This window comes from Corvus kubaryi, unplaced genomic scaffold (assembly GCF_017639235.1).
Source record: "Corvus kubaryi isolate FWS band 111438036 unplaced genomic scaffold, C.kubaryi_AGA036_p1.0 137, whole genome shotgun sequence".
In the NCBI taxonomy this organism is placed as follows: Eukaryota; Metazoa; Chordata; class Aves; order Passeriformes; family Corvidae; genus Corvus; species Corvus kubaryi.
The window spans coordinates 21,684,315-21,701,484 of NW_024580671.1; the positions used below are offsets into that span (position 1 = coordinate 21,684,315).

Here is a 17,170-nt window from a genome sequence, read left to right on the forward strand (position 1 = left end):
TCTTAAAACCATTTTTGCAAGAAATTGGCAGCAGTCTTTAGATTGCTAAATATAAGTGGACAAAATATATTTTAATGAAGTGATTATCTTTAATTTAAAGACAACTGTCAGTAACAATAGATCAATAATTCATTTTTTCCTTTTTACTTTCAAGAGGTTACACCATTTTGAAAATTATATTGGCCATCTCCACTGGTCAGAAGGAGGTTCTTCAACCAGAGGCTCCCATGGTTTCCACTGTATCATTTTTCTTGCCAGGGACAGCTCATTTTCAGCCTGTTAATAAACACCATACACAAAGTCTTAAATTCTATACAATTGCCAAAATATTAAATTACCTCTATTTCACCTAATAGTGAAATAATATTTCACCTAATATTTCACCTAATATTTCACCTAAGTGATGTCATTATCTACCATGATCACAGACTACCACAAATTTCACCTCTAAATATCTAAGGAACTGTAACGTTTTTGGGGTTTGTTTTTTTAAAAAAATGGCATCACCCCCAAACAGACAGTCTGTTCAGCAAGACATCCCCAATGACAACTTCATGGTATTTTCCACTCTATTTGGATTATGCCCCTATGTTTTTCAGTCCTCTTCTGCCCTTTTCACCAATTTAGACTCTGTAAGAAGCAATGTAGGTATACATGCATATTTATAAGCATAATACAAGAAACACTGGTTAATTTTTAAAGTTTTAGCATGGCCATCCCAAACACAACAGGAAAATTAGTTTTCAGGTTTTTTTTTTTTTCTGTTTCACTGTTTGTTTTGCAGCAAAGGAAGATACACAAAACTGACAATTTTATGTACAGAAGCTCAGCAAAAGGAAGACTAAAAAACACCTCTACATTTGTACTTCATCTTAAATTTCCACTCATTACCTGTACAATGACTTCTTCTATCTGACCACTATTCAGTTTGTCCTGCAGTTTTTGCACATCAGTCTCCTGTGTGTTCAAATACATACAATAAAATGTTTTAGTGAGAAGTAGAAAGCCCATAAAAAGCATGAAAACAGTATTTTAACCAGATCACACTCCAGTCTTTCTCAGAACTACTATCAAATTAGCTGGCTTATATAATTTTACATTATCAAAGAAATCTCACACTCATTTGTTACTGAAAAGCAAACATCAAACCCTCAATGATAAATACAAAGAATGAATGCTATTTAATGAACCTAAAGAAGTATTAGCAGATAACGGCTTTAGTTTATATCTTGGAAAAAAGTCTTGTTCTTAGATTTTTATAGAGTCATATGCAACTTTTCAATTATCATCTTAAATACACAAAACCAGTATTGCACAGCTTAATATAAAAAAGCGGTTTTAAATACTGAAAACAAGGATTGTTCTAAGATACTACATTGGCCTGAGCACATACATTTTTCTGTGCAAGTGTGTGAAAATTACCACTTTTCTATGAATCTTTCAAAAAATATATGTTTGCTTCTAATTTTCACAGATCATCACCAGGAGATTAACAATTCCTTTAAATATGCCATCAAAATATCCCAGTAAATAACAAAAATAAACCTCGATGCTTCAATTGTTTCTGAATTGATAGCAGAAAGTTACATGTGCACCTGAGAAACAGCCAGGCACTCCAAAAATCATTTTTCTCATCCTATGAAATTTTTTTATGTGCCTTATAATGAAATAACACTGCACTTACTTTCTTCACCAACTCAAATCGCTCATTTACAATCTGCTCGGTGTATTTCCTATAAGCTGCATCTTTGGGAATGTTTTGCAGGACACCAAGGATTTTTGTGTACAGTATTCGCAGGCGCTGAAGTGATCACAAGACATGGTTAAAATACACAGCTACAATTATTTCACTTCTTGTCCTACTAAACCTACTAAGCTACTATTTATACACAAAATATGGTATTCAATCCAGAAGTGTAAGATTAACTAAGAATTAAGTCTGAGCCACTGAACTCCATCTTGGGTGAAACAGGGATTTATCAGGACTGAAAAATTACCATTGCATTCCTCAAAGTAAAAAGAAAAGGAAAAAGACAGTTGCATTCTGAACACACTTGATGCAAAATGAAAAAACAATATAGGCTGTAAAGTGCTCTTAAAAAAAAAAAAAAAAAGGCAAATTCATGTCTAACCCATCAGATACTGAAAATTTACCTGAGGAAGATACAAAGAGATTATATTGGAACAATATGAAATAGAAGCAGAATACTAAAAGAAATACAAGGAAGAAAAAATAGGAAACAAAAAGAAGACTAGCAAAGAATCTGAGCTTCAACTAAAGCATTGTCTAGTACTTTACTCTTGGCTTTAAGTCACTGAAAAAACTGAAATGTAGTAAGCTCACCCAGCAGGTGTCTGAAACGGCTGTAGACTGAGCTGGAATAATGTTTACCAAACAGTAGTGATTTTATCAATGGTTCTTTTTGACAACATTCTTAAGTATTGGAGTAAAAAGCATTTTTGAAACATAATTGTTGTATAATAAGAAATTTCAGAGTGGAGAACTGAAGTTCTTTACTGAAGTTCTTTCAAAGCTAATGCCTCCTGAATAAGCATGATGTGGCAAACATACACTACTGAGCCTGAGGAGGCAGAAAGAAAGCCACATATTGCTACAAGAACCACCTAACGCAGTTCCTGAGTACCACTGAATTCCCATCTCAGCCCTGCTTGCCATCACAGGGCCTTGACGTTGCTTTGCACCACATGGCTGGCCTCTATCATCTAAGATCAGGCTATCCCTCTAGTATAAGTTGTTTCAGTGCTTGGGTACACCATGTAGCAAAGCAGGAAAAATCTTTTTGCCTGTGAAGTAGAAATTATATTTATGAAGAACTGAATTTAAAGAGTTCTTTGTTTTGGCATTACTGATGAAAGAAATCAAATATTGGTTCATAAAATAACTTACAATGATACGCATTAAACCTTTATCACTGTGGGCAGTTTTACTAGTTTAATTAAGCTAGCACCAGATTAAGATACACAGCAGACCTACACATGCAAGCACATCACAAAAACCTTAGATCTCACTGACAGTTTCCATTAGTACAGAACAAGATGTATGACATACCTCATGAGGGTTCTCAGCTACAGCCAATCCTACAAGTCCAGTGGTCTGCAGAGAGAGCATAAACATACTTAACACAGCTAAACATCATTTCCACACTCATTATTTTGTTTTGACTCAATATGTACCTGACAGGGACCATTCTGTAACACCAGCCCTGCCTCCTGCCATATCCCCATTATCTCAGAGTTCCAGTGCTCCAAGAGGGAGCAGCTCACCTTACCAGAATCAGAATCATAGAACATCCTGAGTTGAAAGGGACCCACAAGGATCACTTAGTCCAACTCCTTCCCTGCACAGCACCATCTCCAAGAGTCACACCATGTGCCTGAGAGCACTGTCCAAACGCTTCTTGAACTCTGTCAGGCTGGTGCTGTCACCACTTCCCTGGGGAGCCTGTTCCAGTGCCCAACCACCCTCTGGGTGAAGAACCTTTTCATAACATCCAAACTAAACCTCCGCTGACAGAGGTCCTGTCATTGGTGACCATAGAGATCAGTGGTCAGATCTGCCCCTCGTCTTCTCCTCATGAAGAAGTTGTAGACTGCCATGAGGTGCCCCCTCGGCCTCCTCCGGGCTGAACAGACCAAGGGCCTCCGCCGCTCCTCATAGGGCTTCCCCTACAGGCCCTTCACCATCTTTCTTGCCCACCTTTGGATGCTAATAGCTCAGTATCTTTCTCAAATCGCGATGACGACAACGGCACACAATACTCAAGGTGAGGCCGCTCCAGTGCAGAGCAGAACGGCACAATCCCCTCCGACCGCCTGGCGATGCTGTGCCTGATACCCACCAAGTGGCTGCTGAGGCAGCTCCGGTGCCCTCGCCTCCTGCCGCCCCACACCGCGAGCCCGCCGCCCCCGGGGACCGGGGAGGGGACCCGGGCCCTGCGCTGCCCTCGGCCTTTCCCTTGCAGGGTGCCCCGCTCGCTCTCACCCCGCGGCTCGTACACCCCCTGCCCTCTCCCCAGAAAGGACGACCCCGCGCAGCAGCGGGACCTGGACACGGCTCAAGGCCCCCGGCGGCGCCTCACCTTCCTCAGCGCCCCCGCCATGGCCGCGCTCGCGGCGCCCTCAGAGGACGCGGCGGAGGGCGCCGGGCTGCGCATGCGCCGCAGCGGCCCGGGCCGGCGCTGTGCGGAAAGGGGGGCGCTGGCAGCGCCGCGCGCGGAGCGGTGCCTCCGGTGGTGGGATCGCTCAGTAAACAAAAAACGCCCTAGAACACAAACAGACAGAAAATAGAAAATACGGAACTTAATTGCGGGCCTTGAGATAAGAGACAACGGGACAAAAGAGCAGTGAAAAGACAGTTTCAGTTACTGGTAGAGGTGAACAAGATGTTAATTTGACGATCCAGTTGGTCCTCTATTAAGTCTTATGCTTAGTTGCTAACTTAATGGGTGAGTTTTGCGTAGTGAGTAATACCTTGTAAGTTTATATCTTATTCTGGACAAACTTTTCTTTCTAATTCCTTTGCGCTGCTCTTGAGCTCCTCTTTCCCATAGCTGGTAAGCAAACTGAACAGACCGAGTTTCAGAATGTCGTCGAGTTCTGCCTGGATGGCAGTCCTTTGGGGAAACATGCACTTCCACCAATCTGCAACTAAACCAAAGTGGTTAATACAGTTTACATCAGAATTCGGGGTTTGTGTTTCCCCACTTCTGGGTTCTTTGCAGTTGCGCTGGAAAGAGCTGAAGTTTCTTTCCAAGGTACTGAAGTTCTTTCTCTTTGCAAAATGACAGTCTTTAAAAGTTTCTCCCTTTTCTTTTTTGGATCAGCCCGGTATTTTCCCCTTATCTCTGATGGTCCAACCGGATGATCTCTCTCCTGACCACACTAACAGACCACAGCACAAATTGTTCTGTGCCTGGTGATCTTTTAAGGCAGCATCGTTCAAAAGTAGTTTTGAGTGACTGTTTAGACAGCCTAAGCACGTAGGAGTCCTTGCCACATCCTAACAAAGGGTGAAAAACAGTAGGCCGTGTTGATGAAAATGTTCATGAAATCAATCCCAGAGTGGTACTGTGAGAAATTCTCCAAACTGGTCAAACCCTGTTTCAATAGATGATTTATTTTAAAACATAACAAAGCTGAAAACTACAAAGTATTATCAGTGTACAATCAACAAGTCCCTGGCTTTGAAAACAAACCAAAAAAAACCCCTCCAAACCACCCAGACAGTATTTCATTTTATTTATTATCTGTTTTACACTGGGGATACTGTTAGGAGTATTATCCTGTCTGTTAATATTCAGTATGTAGGCACCCTAGGAATGCCTTGCTGTAGCTCTTCGTCCCATGTTTTTCTCTCCAATGAATTTGTCTCAGGGTATTTTATTTCAAATTGCCATATGATTTGGTATCTGGGCAAAACTCTTCTATTTATTCAGTATGAACATAATTGATGGATTTATATGTAGTGATTATGTAAGAGTAGAATCAGGCACTTTATGCAGAATGCATAATGTTATTAAAAATATGTGAAAATCAAAGCAATACCATGTCTGTAATGTCGATATGTACTAATTCTGATGGTGTCCTGGTTATGTAAAGGAAATGAAAGGACTGAAAGTAAGTAAGTAAAATATTTGTGTTCTTTATATGTATTATAAATATGTATTTTTTATTTTTTAATTAGATAAGAATATATTTCTGTTCATATCATCTCTTAGCCAACAGTAGAGCAGGATCTCAGAATTGTTTCTGTCTGCTTCTGTTAGACTGGGTTTTTTAGGGGCATGCCACTTTTAGGTCACACTGGCAAAAGAAATTGCAGTGAATATTATCATTAAATGTTTTTGTTGTTGTTGCGTTCAAAGATTGAAATGCATGTAGTGTCTTAGTTAAGCTTACACTTTTATGGTTCTATAAATGCAAGTGAATCGAGAGTCATGGAAGAGTTCACAGTGTAAAATTGAATTTCATTAGAACAATTAAAGAGAAGTTGGAAGTTTGGAGGTTTTTTTCAGTTTGTTGTGTACCCTTATTGTCTGTTCATTATGGTAAAGATGGTAACTAATCGGTTAAATTGGTTGAAACCAGAACATGACCGAGGTTTTGAATCAGTGATGTTTCCAGCTTCTTCCTTACCACATGCCTGGGTTTAGCTTGCTGGGTACTGCTGTTCTTGATCTTGCTCTGGGGTTATTCTGTATTTTCATCACTGCTGTCTGTGGTACCATGCCTCCTGCTTCTTTGCCCAGTTTCAAGTTATTAAACTAGTTAAATAAGTACTGTAATTGTCTGTCATGGTATCTCTAAGGCTTTCCATCATGTCAGCCTCAGAGAGAGAGATCAGTTTTTGGTGATGTAATATGGTGGGGTCTGCAATTAGTTAAAGGCTAAATCTTCTCAAATTTGTTGTGATTTATGTAAATATGCTCCCATATTTTGTTAACGTAGCACTTGAGAATAATTGGCAAGTCATTAGTTTTCTTAATGGGAGTTGTTTAACCAATGGGGGCACAGATAATCTTCTTGTACCCCCAGACCTCGTGTTACATTTGATGAGATTTTAGAGAAGTCATGTGTAATACTTTCCTGAGGGTCGAGTCTGCTTATGTTACAGTTGTACAAGGTCAGACCTTAATTTATCTAGCAACTGCGTATTTAATTTTAGAAGTATCACAGGACACCTCAGCTTGCAGGGCACCAGTCCTGGCTGTTCAAAATGCAGGCCCCAGAGTAACACTGGCAAGATAATGGGTTGAAATGGTGAGACTGTGGTATGCTCGCCAATTAGACTAAAAGAAAAATAGTTTAAAAATGTAATAATTAAGAAACTGAGTCCAAATTTAGATTGCTAGTAATTATTTTGTTGCTGTGAATAACCTCTGTGCATGCCTAAGGGCCTTCTATTTATAGAGTAATGCTAAGATTGTCTAGTTTATTTTAAGGATAAGAAATTAGAATAACATTAACTCCCACATAAATTTATGTGTTTAAAAGCAATGAATAGTTGATACACTTCTTTCCAAGGAAGGATGCAACTCCCATGATTAGCAAGTAGTTAATATTTTTTACTAATGAAAAAAGAGTAACTTAGAGAGAAAATATTTTTTCTGTTTTAAGTAAAACATCAAGAAGTAATATCTAGTTTTTCAGGTATGAATATAAAAAAATATAAGAAAATTACCAGGCTACTCAAAATGTTGTTTAATGAAAATATTCTTTGTAATGTAAAAAACTAAAACTCATTTAGAATAAGGATTTGCAGTTGTTTCCTGTGATCTAGTGTGTGGGTCTGGCAATTGAGAAACTGCCATGGGTGAATGGAAGAAGATTTTCCTGCTGAGCTTTTTAGCCTTTTCATTGCCACATCACGTAATGTAGCAGGGATGTTTCTGTTGCTGCTCAGAGTACCAGCCATGCTGTTACGTTCCCCTGTGATCCTTGTGGAACATCCATGCTTTGGTCAGACCTTGTCACCTCAGCACAGTGTATTACCAGCAGTGATATAGCAGATCAGGCTCTCGAAGCGCGTGTAGACAGACCCTTGGCAGTGTGTCCAGCACTTGTGCTCTGGGGAGCTGTTTGTGGTACACCTACTCTACCCTGTCACGGTGGCTTGCTACCTTACCAGCTTTCTCATTTCACAGTATATGAATTTTTGTGGGATAAGACGATTGGAAAAGAGTACGCACAGCACTTCTGAAACATTGCTCACTTGAGACCTTTCTGGTTAAGTTTGCGTTCAAGAGCTTTATGATGCCTGTGGCATTATCAGTCAGGGGAGTATAGCAAAGCAGGAGAAAGCTGACCACATGGGTATGGAAACTGCATGACCAGAGGAAAATTTTCTGTGATGGCCTCTGAACTGATTTATTCCTCTGATTTTCTGGAGAGAAAGGAATGGTAGAAAGGAAATACATTTTAATGAAAATAAAAGGATTTTATTACTAAACAACTATCTTGCTTAGTGTTCTTAACTCTTCTTGGAAACACTGATGTTGGGAGGGTATTGATCATCTGGCAGGACTAGACCGTATGTGGCCGTACATTGTTACAAAGATTTTGTAATACGCTAAACTGACTTTTTTCAGAGAGTTTGCGGTGTGAGGGTTTGATCTAAGGCCTGTATAAATCTTCGTGAGCTTTCTTGGTTCAGGCTCTGGGGTAAGTATGATATGATGGGCTGTAATATAATAATTCTCAACTCTCCTAAGGACAGCAACTTAGTAGGGCTTGCATGGAGGTCCATCCATGTGGATCCAATAGGGGGATCATGATTCATTAAAAAAAGCTTTATCAGTGGCACGAAACCTTCAAATGGAGGGTTTTCAAAATGGAAGGTGTGAAAAAAGGGAAAGTAACTTCTGTCTTAGAGCTGTTGTGGAGGAAATGAGATTATGAATGTTATATATTTTTTCCTTAATAAATTATCTTATGTAAATCAGCTATTTCATTAGGAGCACCTCTTAGCTGCCAACAAAATATTAATGTATTCTAAAATGTACTTTCCTTGTAGCTGATGGCAGGCTGAGGTTGTAGTTATGTTCATTAATGTATACTTCTGAAACTGTTAGTCCAGGAGAGGTTTTATCTTTGCTCTCTAAAAGGTTTATGAGTGTACATAACAAGAGTGTATTTGTGAGTTAAATGATGGAAGCTTTAAGGTGCCATCAGAATTAGAGAAGTGTTAATGAAAATGAGAGGAAAAATGCATAAAAGAACCTTGCCTCAGAATTCTCCTGCCTGTCAATGGAGTGCATTGCCCACAAGAGATGAGGGAGAGTGATACATGTGTCCACATTGTGATGAATAGTTCATCATATGTGTTAAATCTTTTTTTAGCCTGTTATGCTATAACGTTGACTATGGACACAATAGGAAGGAGCAGAGAACCTTCAGAAAAGCTTGTCCTTTATGAACAACAAAAAGGTCTGTTCTTCTAAGCCCCAAGTGAAAAGGTGTTTGTGAATATTCTTTTGTTATTCTTGGACTCCTTTGTGTTCAGAGATGGCACTCAAGACCAAAGTTGAATATTTTTTCCTTCAGAAAAAATGGGATTGAAGTATAGATTTTTAACATTTTCCTTCAGATTTTTTCCTTGCAGTTAAAAACCCAGGCCATGGTTCCAGTACACATTGAAAGAGGTGAGAAACTGTATGTCATAGGTTAGCAAGCATTGTCCCGGAAGGGATATCCTTGCTAAGGGGTGCTTACAGTTTCCTCTGGGACCTGATGGAACCTATCAGCTGGCCAGTTTGAATATGGACAATTCTTTAAGCCACTTAAAGTTGTGATCACCTCTGTGATCCACATTTAAGAATAGGCAAACTCCCCCTCCAAGCTCTCTCTCGTTTCCGGCACTGGGACAGGTGGCTGCGGGCCCCGTGCGGGGCCAGCGGGCCCAGCCAGGCCCTGCTTGGGCCAGGCCGGGCCGGGCCACGGCCATCCTGGAGCCGATGGACCTGTTCCAGCCGTGGAACCCCCCCACTGCCTTGCCGTGGGCAGCCGGAGCGGCTCGGCTCTCCCCCCTCTCCACTGCGATAAGAAAAATTCAACATTCCAGCTGCAAAGCTGCAAGGCCGAGGTGAGATTAACCCTTTTTACTGCTGTGAAGAGCTGAAAACCCGAGGGAAGAGAGAGAGGAGATGCTTAAAGCTGAAATTCTGTTGTGAAGCTATGGTATATCAGAGTATCCCGTTGTAATTCCATGAAGATATGGGGGGTGGAGTGTTCCGCTCGTAAGCAAAAGCACCTGCGCTGAGATAGGCAGATGCTGACGCAGCTGTAATTTCATGAGAAGTTTGGACAGGGAGAGATGGACCAGATGAGGACTTTTGCTCCAAACGGGAAAGGAGAAAACCTCAGTTCCTAGAGATGCTCCCAGAGATAGTCCTAACAATGAAGATGAGGAAGACCCTTTGCTCCCAGGGAAGGAGAAGGGCCTCTGGTTTTGTTCCTGAACGGCTCAACCTTAAAATTGTACCCCAAAAAACTTCAAGAGTGGACCCTCAAACGCAGGAAAACCAATTGCTATCTGTGTGTGACCTTGAACAAGCTGCATGTCGGAGGAAAGGACTCACACGCAGGCATAGAGACTCCTCTTCCTAAATGGACTGAACAATATTTGGAAGTGGGCGGCTGTCTCGTTGTGATACTGTTGTCATAGCATGAGCAAGAAGAGACTTCTCTTTCTAAATGGACTAAACAAGGTTATTATGGAAGTGGTAAACAGACTGAACATCTTAAGGGTTGTCTTTTCACATTGTCAGTGGGAGAAGGGAGGAAAGTGGGAGGAGGAGGAGAGTTCTGAAGGTGGTATAATTTTTTTTTTTTTTTTTCCCTTCTTTTAGGTCTGTTAATAAACTTCTTTATATTCTTTCAAGTTTGGTGCCTGCTTTGCATTTCTCCTAATTCTTATCTCACAGAAGATAAACAGTAATGAGTATTTTAGACCAAACCACTACACTGTATTATGTGGGGATCTGAATCCGAGAGACCTTTAGTTTCTGAGTCAATCTGACTGTAAGCCCTTACTAATTTAATTTTGGTTTGCGAGCTTTATCATAATATACTAAGTAGTAAGGTATTTGCGGATGGGATTATAATATTGGCTGTGGTACTTTGAGTGACTTACTGCTTACAAGAGCAATGCAGAAACTAGTCTAAAAAGAAACTTGATGAATATTTCCCCTTGAAAATAAGTTTCAGAAGATTTCTTCCAAATAGCATTTCCAATGTTCCTTCTCTATTTGCAGAATGACTAGAACAATGATCCCTCTGTGAAAACCATACAACAGGGACTTAGTATAATTGTTTAATATTTGTTCAACACTTTGAGGATGATAAGTGTTCAGTGTGGTAGAAAGAGCACATGACTGCACAAACTGTGGGAGCAGTAGTTTAAAATTTAAAAAAACCCCTGATTCAACAGGACAAATGTGTTAAGCCACTAAGATTGAATCAGAGAAACGATCAAAACCCAAAACTCATTTGGAAAAACCTAGGTTTTTATGGCTATGCATATATTAACTGAAAGCTTTTTTCCTTCTGTGTGTTTCACAATATAAACGACTGCATTTTACACTTCAAAAACCTAGAAGGTGTTGTAAAGAGTGACATTCCTGACCTTCCAGTTAAAATGAGAATTTACTAGTAAGATGGTTGGTTGATGTGACATGTGAGGAAAAAGCATGGTGAACATAAGCCACAGTTACAGCTGGTGATACGAGCAGACTGAATTTAAGTTGATGACTATAGTTAAAAGGTTTGACATACTCTGTTGCTAATCCACTGAGCATTTCAGTGACTCTCACACCTTGAAAATAATAGCTGGCATGGCTTGACCATCACCTGACCTTCTGCACCAAACTCCTGTGAATGTCCATTAAACTTCACAGCTGCAGTAGTGCAGAGTCCAAAGTCGTTTGTCTTCTTTAATAGACTGTGCCTTGGCAGTATAAAGATAAAGCAATATTTGTGACTGTGGTTTGCTTTGGGGGGTTTTAACATATTAAGGACCATTAAAAGTGATAATTAATAACATGTGATGAGACCATTTGATTGTATCACCTGGTAAGAACAATAGGAAAATTGTAACATCCATGAAGCAAGGTAAAACAACTAAAATAAAGTAGTCCCTTTGCAAATCTGAGCTTTTGGCATATTATTTTTTCAACTGCATCATGTTTATCTGTTCGAGTTTCTAAGGTCAAGTATCTGGGCTTCAAGAGCTTGTGAACCTGACATGTGCTTTGGAGGAAACTGATCAAAGAGAGTGGCTTCCACTGCCTGAGGTTGCAGCTCGACCAATTCCACAAATACTTGAAATCACTTTAGATGGCAAGTAAGGTTAAAATAGCCCATAAGATAAGGGGAGCAGCAAAGAAACTGAGAACAATGAAGACGCCAACAGGCTAGAACTAAAAAAGTATGACCAAGTCCTCCATGAAGCCTCTTGCTTGTGTTGTTTAAATGTTCAGGCAAATTTTCTGGGTTTGGAAAAGTTGCATCGATTTACACCAGCAAATAACTTGGACCATTTTTAACACTTTGTTCAGAAACTTGTACAGACAAAGCAAAAATTACTATTCAGCATTCGTTGTGCTTGGCAGTACTGGTTAGGTAAACATAATTACAGGTACTTTTCATAAAAGCTTAGCATTTAAGGATTTCTGGTATATGTGTTAACAGCCTTGTGCTTTAATTTTGGTTTATCTTTTTTCACTCTCTTACCTCTAGCATCTTATAAATCAACATGGGAATACAAAACATGCAATGGAAAAATAGCATTAACTTTGGCAGCAAAAACTAGCTGTGTGAAAAATGTGCAAATGATCCTGGAAAAAGGGTATTTATCCCAGTACCATAAATTACAAAGGAGAAACTCCACTTCTTCCTGGTAACTGCCTTCTCTGTCTGGGTTTAAGCAACATGACTAACAGCACTTCTTCTTTGTTCAATACCCAGCCCAGCACTCCTGTTGGCTTGTGTGGTTTAAATGCTGGTCATTACTTTAGATGAAACTAAATGCCCAACACCTGGTGAAATGTACCCAGCATTTTGTTCAGCACTCATCATGCTTCAGGTGATCACTCAGCTGATCTTTAAGATGCTCCTTATGTTTTAGGTGGTTGCTGAGCTGCTGCTAAGAAAAGGGGACCAATTTTTTTATTCAAGGTACTTTCTCTGTACGGTCAGGTGCTACCTTTATCAACCTGGTCCTATTCAACCATCTTATGGTACAAGTAGAATACAAGAATAAGCTATGGTTTTAACTGGAATGTACTTTTTCTGGAGGTTAGTGGAGATTTTTGGTTTTATCAGATGGTTTCTTGAGGAGTAGGCAGGTACTTTGAAAAACCTCTCATCTCATTTCCCTCCCCTCTTGTGCTGAAAACAAGTTTCAACTGCACTGTAATACCCCACTCTAAAGAAAGATGATTCCTTTGGAAGATTTTATGCTATTGGTAGACTTAAGTGAGTTTTACTGTACATGAGTAATTTAGCTATATTAGCTTCCAGTTTCTGTTAAATGTCAAAATATCTTCATGATTCTGAAGAGAATAAATCTGTGAAATTAATATGAGAAAATGTAATGTATAATGCAATTATCACTATTGAAATATTCAGTTATCTAACTTTTTATTAACTTTCATCCAATGCAAATACTGTATTACCATTTTAAGGCCCTGAGGCATTTATAAGGCATTCTTCTGAAATTTCTTGCTTTCAGTTCTTTTCAATAATTGTAAGTCTGTGAAACTTCAGCTATTTTCAGCCATTGCTTTTAATGAATCCTGCAAAGAGTTAACTAGAGCTGCTGAAAAAGATCTTTCCCCTTATAATGAGAATTTAGTTTCCTAAATGTTTCTCTATACAGTATAAACTCCTGAAAGTGAGGTCTGTCATCAGTTTATTTTTTATGTGATGCTTTTTGTGTTTTTCTGTCTCTTAGCACTGAAAATGTGGATGTAGATATTGCCGTACATCATGCATTTCAACTGTAGTTTCAGTGAAACAGAGGATCAGGTGCTTAACACTTAATAGATGATACTCATGATTTAGTTACTCCTTTTAATTTTAAAACTCTGATGAGAGGTCTCTTTAGTAGAAACGTAAATGCTGAAGAAGTATCTGTCTAGTGGGATGATCTGGGCTTTTAGGTACATTTGGTCATATTATACTTCAAAGCAGTTGTGGGTAATTATGAAGACTGTTGCCTCTTGAAAACCTTCTTATATAATGGGACATTCACAAAAGTTAAATTTGTTAACCCTATGGTGCTGATCTCTCTCAGCTGCTCCGCCAGTGAGTGATCTGCTATTCCAAAGCAGAAGTTCATTCTTTTCAGAAGTAAAATAAGACTATTACTCAGCATCACGATTTAATATGTAAATAATTTGCAAGAGTAGTTATCCATGAAAACCATGGAACCTCAAAACAACAGCATATGGCCTTTAAGTATGGCACATGTCAACAGTACTTTGGTTGACGACAACGACAGAGTACACACTAGGATTTGAGCTGCCAGGTGAGAAAGAAAGTCACAAGTGGAATTTTCCTGGGATGCCGTAATGTTTGCAACAACTTTAAAGGTAAGGACCATATTTGAATACTATGTGATTTTAATTTTTGCTTTTCTTGTGATATACCTGCTTCTGGATTCTCAGAATCAAAGCGGCTTTTACCTTCTATGCTCCAGACTGAGGCAGTTTTGAGCTCGTATTGGAGTACCTTGATTTCCCAAGCAGATGACATTACTGTTTATTTACCATATATTGGATTCTCATATTTCTAGGACTGGAAATCTTTTTAATTTCTTCTTATAGAAACATGAGGAAAAGCTTTTCTAAAGCTTAGCAATGCATGAAGCTGCAAAACAGAGATGCACAGACATTGTTGATCTTCTGACAAATGATGGAAATGTGAACATTAAGGGTGAATATTGAGTAACACCTTTAGGGCTTACGGCTGAATGTGGTCACTGTAATGTGCTGGAGCATCTTAATCATACCCCTATGTAGTCAGGGAAAGACAACTACACCTCTGCACTGGCATACATCTTGCTTGACTGATGAAGTCTTTCAGGTGATTATGGAAAAGGAAAGAAGGAGGAAATGACCTAGAAGGAAAGGAAGCACAGGTGAGTGTTTTTGCTAGACTGGAGTGATGCTTCCATTTTTCCATAATGCGTGTGAGAGGAGTGGCAGAGTTGAAAGCAATTCATTTCAGTCAAGGAGAGATTGCTATACGTGCCCTTCTTGCCCTTCTATATTTCTCTCTTTACATGCCCTTCTTGCCCTTCAGTGTTTCTCCTCACTCCATCGCTCCCTCCCTCCTATCTTTCCTTCCACATATGGAATTATATTGGTATTAATTAATGAAGTGTTTTTGAAATATGCCAGTTTCAAAGTGCTCAGTTGCCATTCTTACAGTCAAAGCAGAGCCCACTCAGGTGAGCACTTGAACTTGTATCTGTACACCTCTTATTTTGCCTTCGAGTTTTATATTTGCCACAAAAAATACTTCTTGTTTTAGTAAAGTTTCAACTTAAATATATCTGATAATAAGGAGGAAAGTACTGTGGGTTTGTTTTTATGATGATCTACAAATCACTTTGGATATAAATATAAGTTCTGTATCCTCCTTTGAGGTGGAGATGTCAAGACCTTAGCAGATGATTGTGCATCAGTACTGTTTAAAACAGCTGGAGGACGTAGTCTAGGCTGCATAGCTCTGCTTTTGGAATATGGAGGAAGTGGCAATGTGCCTAATGAGGCAGGACTGCTTCCCATACACAAAGTGGCTTGTGAGTATGAGCTTGGACTTTACATTTTCTCTAAGAAAAAGTGTGGCACAAGCTCACATCAGAGATGGCTGTGGTAAACTTGGAAACATACTTATACAAATTTATATTTTAGAAATACCTGTGTTAGATTAGATTTAATAAACTTTTATTTTTAGCATAATCAAAGCAAAATGCAAAACACTCTCCTTAGAATTAAGTGAAAACCACTGAAACAACTTAAACACAACATCCTATTTGACAGTGCTCAAAACTGGTGTTCCTGTGTTTTGATCTTTTGTAAAATGTCTAGTTGGTAATTCAGAGTATAGCTGGATGAGGGTTATTTTCCTCATGCAAGGAAATTACACCTGCCTAGTTTTGTTCACTGTTTTTTTGGGGCCAAGAAGTATCTTATTGTAGCCACAACCCAAACAGCTCACTCAGCTGTAGATGGCCAGAACCAGTTTCTAGAGCTCGTCATTGAAAATGGTTTGGATGTCAACACTCTCTTGACCGAACACGTAACTTCAGATACTTACAATCTGAAGGAAAGGTGGATGGAAGGAAAACTGCACTTTATTGTGCTGTTTCTAACAGTGAGATCCTTTGCACCAAAATATTGCTCAAAGCAGGAGCAAATGCAAACAAAGATCCTTTAAAATGTGTTTGTGTGGCGGTGAGAGCTGGCAGCCATGGAATTGTAAAGCTACTCCTATCTTATGGAGCAGATGTCAACTGCTAATTTTGTTGCTTAATGATATGCATTTCCCCAGTGCATTTGGTATCCTTTGAATGGTGACATGATGCTGAGGCTGTTGCTCAGCCATGGATATAATGTAGAGATGTGTTTGGACTTCATGTGTCAGGGTATCTTTAGAAACTCTTCTGTGCGGGCAGCTCCAGAGCATGAACTTTGACTATTTCCTCAATAAAGGATAAACTAGTAAATACATACCTTCCTTGCTTCTCTTCACTTTGCTCTTTTCATTAGCCAGAGTTAAACATTCTAGTTTATTGTGTAGAATTAACATACTGGCAAAATCCTTTTTTAAAAACACTCTAAAAATAAAATAGCCATTTCTCATTTTCTACTCTGAGATAGAGAAAATGATGTATGTAGTGTGGTTTTATATTTGCATTCATATATTAGAGATTTGGGAAGGAAATTTTAAGAAATAATGAGGCAGGATTCTGGAATTTCTGTTCCTTTCCTAACCAGTGGAGTAAATGTGTTTCCAGAGAAGTATTTCCGTTGAACAAAACAGTGCCACAAATTACAGCAAATTTTTTTTTTTGTTTGTTTTTGCCTTCAGGCCTGTTTGCATAAATGAAGGGTTCACAAAGGTTAAACATGGAAGAAAATGGCTTTTAAAGTAACCTACCTAGGTATCAATTTGACTGTTAAAGTCCATTGCTAGGACTTTGTTTAAATTATCTTCTGTAATTGCTTTAAAGTCTGTTCTTTTGGCATTCCTCTGCACAGATTTTGGAATTATGATTTGATATGTTCTCTGTTTCAGTTCTGTGAGTTTATTGCTGTTCCATGATTGAAGCATTTAGCTGGAAAAGTGGTTTCTGTTTTTGTAGATTATATGGATTATGTTCCTCTAAGTATTTGAATTAAGTTTTTCATAGAAACACAGGAAGAATGAAGAGAGATACCACAGACTGGGTAAATATCTAACTTCCAGTTAATAATGTTAGAATTTATTATAGGAAACTTTAATTACTTATGTCAGGTAACATTCATCCAAAGTGTTGTAGCATACTTCACACATTAAAAATCATGGTCCAATATAAAATTCTTCAAACATCTAAATGATTATTTTTAGGTATTTTTGCAAAGTGTTTGCTCCCAGGTACAAC

The 17,170-nt window shown here is 39.0% G+C and overlaps 2 protein-coding genes across 3 annotated transcripts; one reads left to right on the forward strand and one right to left on the reverse strand.

The window, feature by feature from the left end:
- Positions 1-52: 52 nt before the first annotated feature.
- NDUFA5 (NADH:ubiquinone oxidoreductase subunit A5) lies at positions 53-4,198 on the reverse strand. 2 transcript variants are annotated; one of them, XM_042018173.1, is made up of 5 exons: positions 4,101-4,198; positions 3,071-3,115; positions 1,685-1,801; positions 892-957; positions 53-276 (listed from the first exon to the last, which is right to left on the reverse strand). In XM_042018173.1, the coding sequence occupies exons 1-5, from the start codon at positions 4,173-4,175 to the stop codon at positions 175-177; spliced, it is 405 nt and encodes a 134-aa protein (XP_041874107.1). In that variant the 5' UTR covers positions 4,176-4,198; the 3' UTR covers positions 53-174. The 2 variants fall into 2 exon arrangements, with proteins under 2 accessions (XP_041874107.1, XP_041874108.1); XM_042018174.1 differs by lacking the exon at positions 1,685-1,801.
- On the forward strand, positions 4,174-16,956 carry ASB15 (ankyrin repeat and SOCS box containing 15). Its single transcript, XM_042017571.1, is given in 13 exon segments — positions 4,174-4,266; positions 11,595-11,628; positions 11,725-11,856; positions 12,256-12,359; positions 12,361-12,415; positions 14,377-14,529; positions 15,167-15,329; positions 15,663-15,846; positions 15,849-16,041; positions 16,044-16,082; positions 16,085-16,216; positions 16,219-16,247; positions 16,825-16,956. Coding segments are annotated over 13 exon segments (1,443 nt in total).
- Positions 16,957-17,170: the final 214 nt, after the last annotated feature.

Coding starts and splice junctions, on each gene's coding strand:
- NDUFA5 (XM_042018173.1), bottom strand. CDS start 4,175: ATGCGCAGCCCGGCGCCCTCCGCCGCGTCCTCTGAGGGCGCCGCGAGC. Junction 1,802..3,070: donor TAGCTGAGAACCCTCATGAG/GTATGTCATACA, acceptor TGATCACTTCAG/CGCCTGCGAATACTGTACAC. Junction 277..891: donor TAGAAGAAGTCATTGTACAG/GTAATGAGTGGA, acceptor GTTTATTAACAG/GCTGAAAATGAGCTGTCCCT.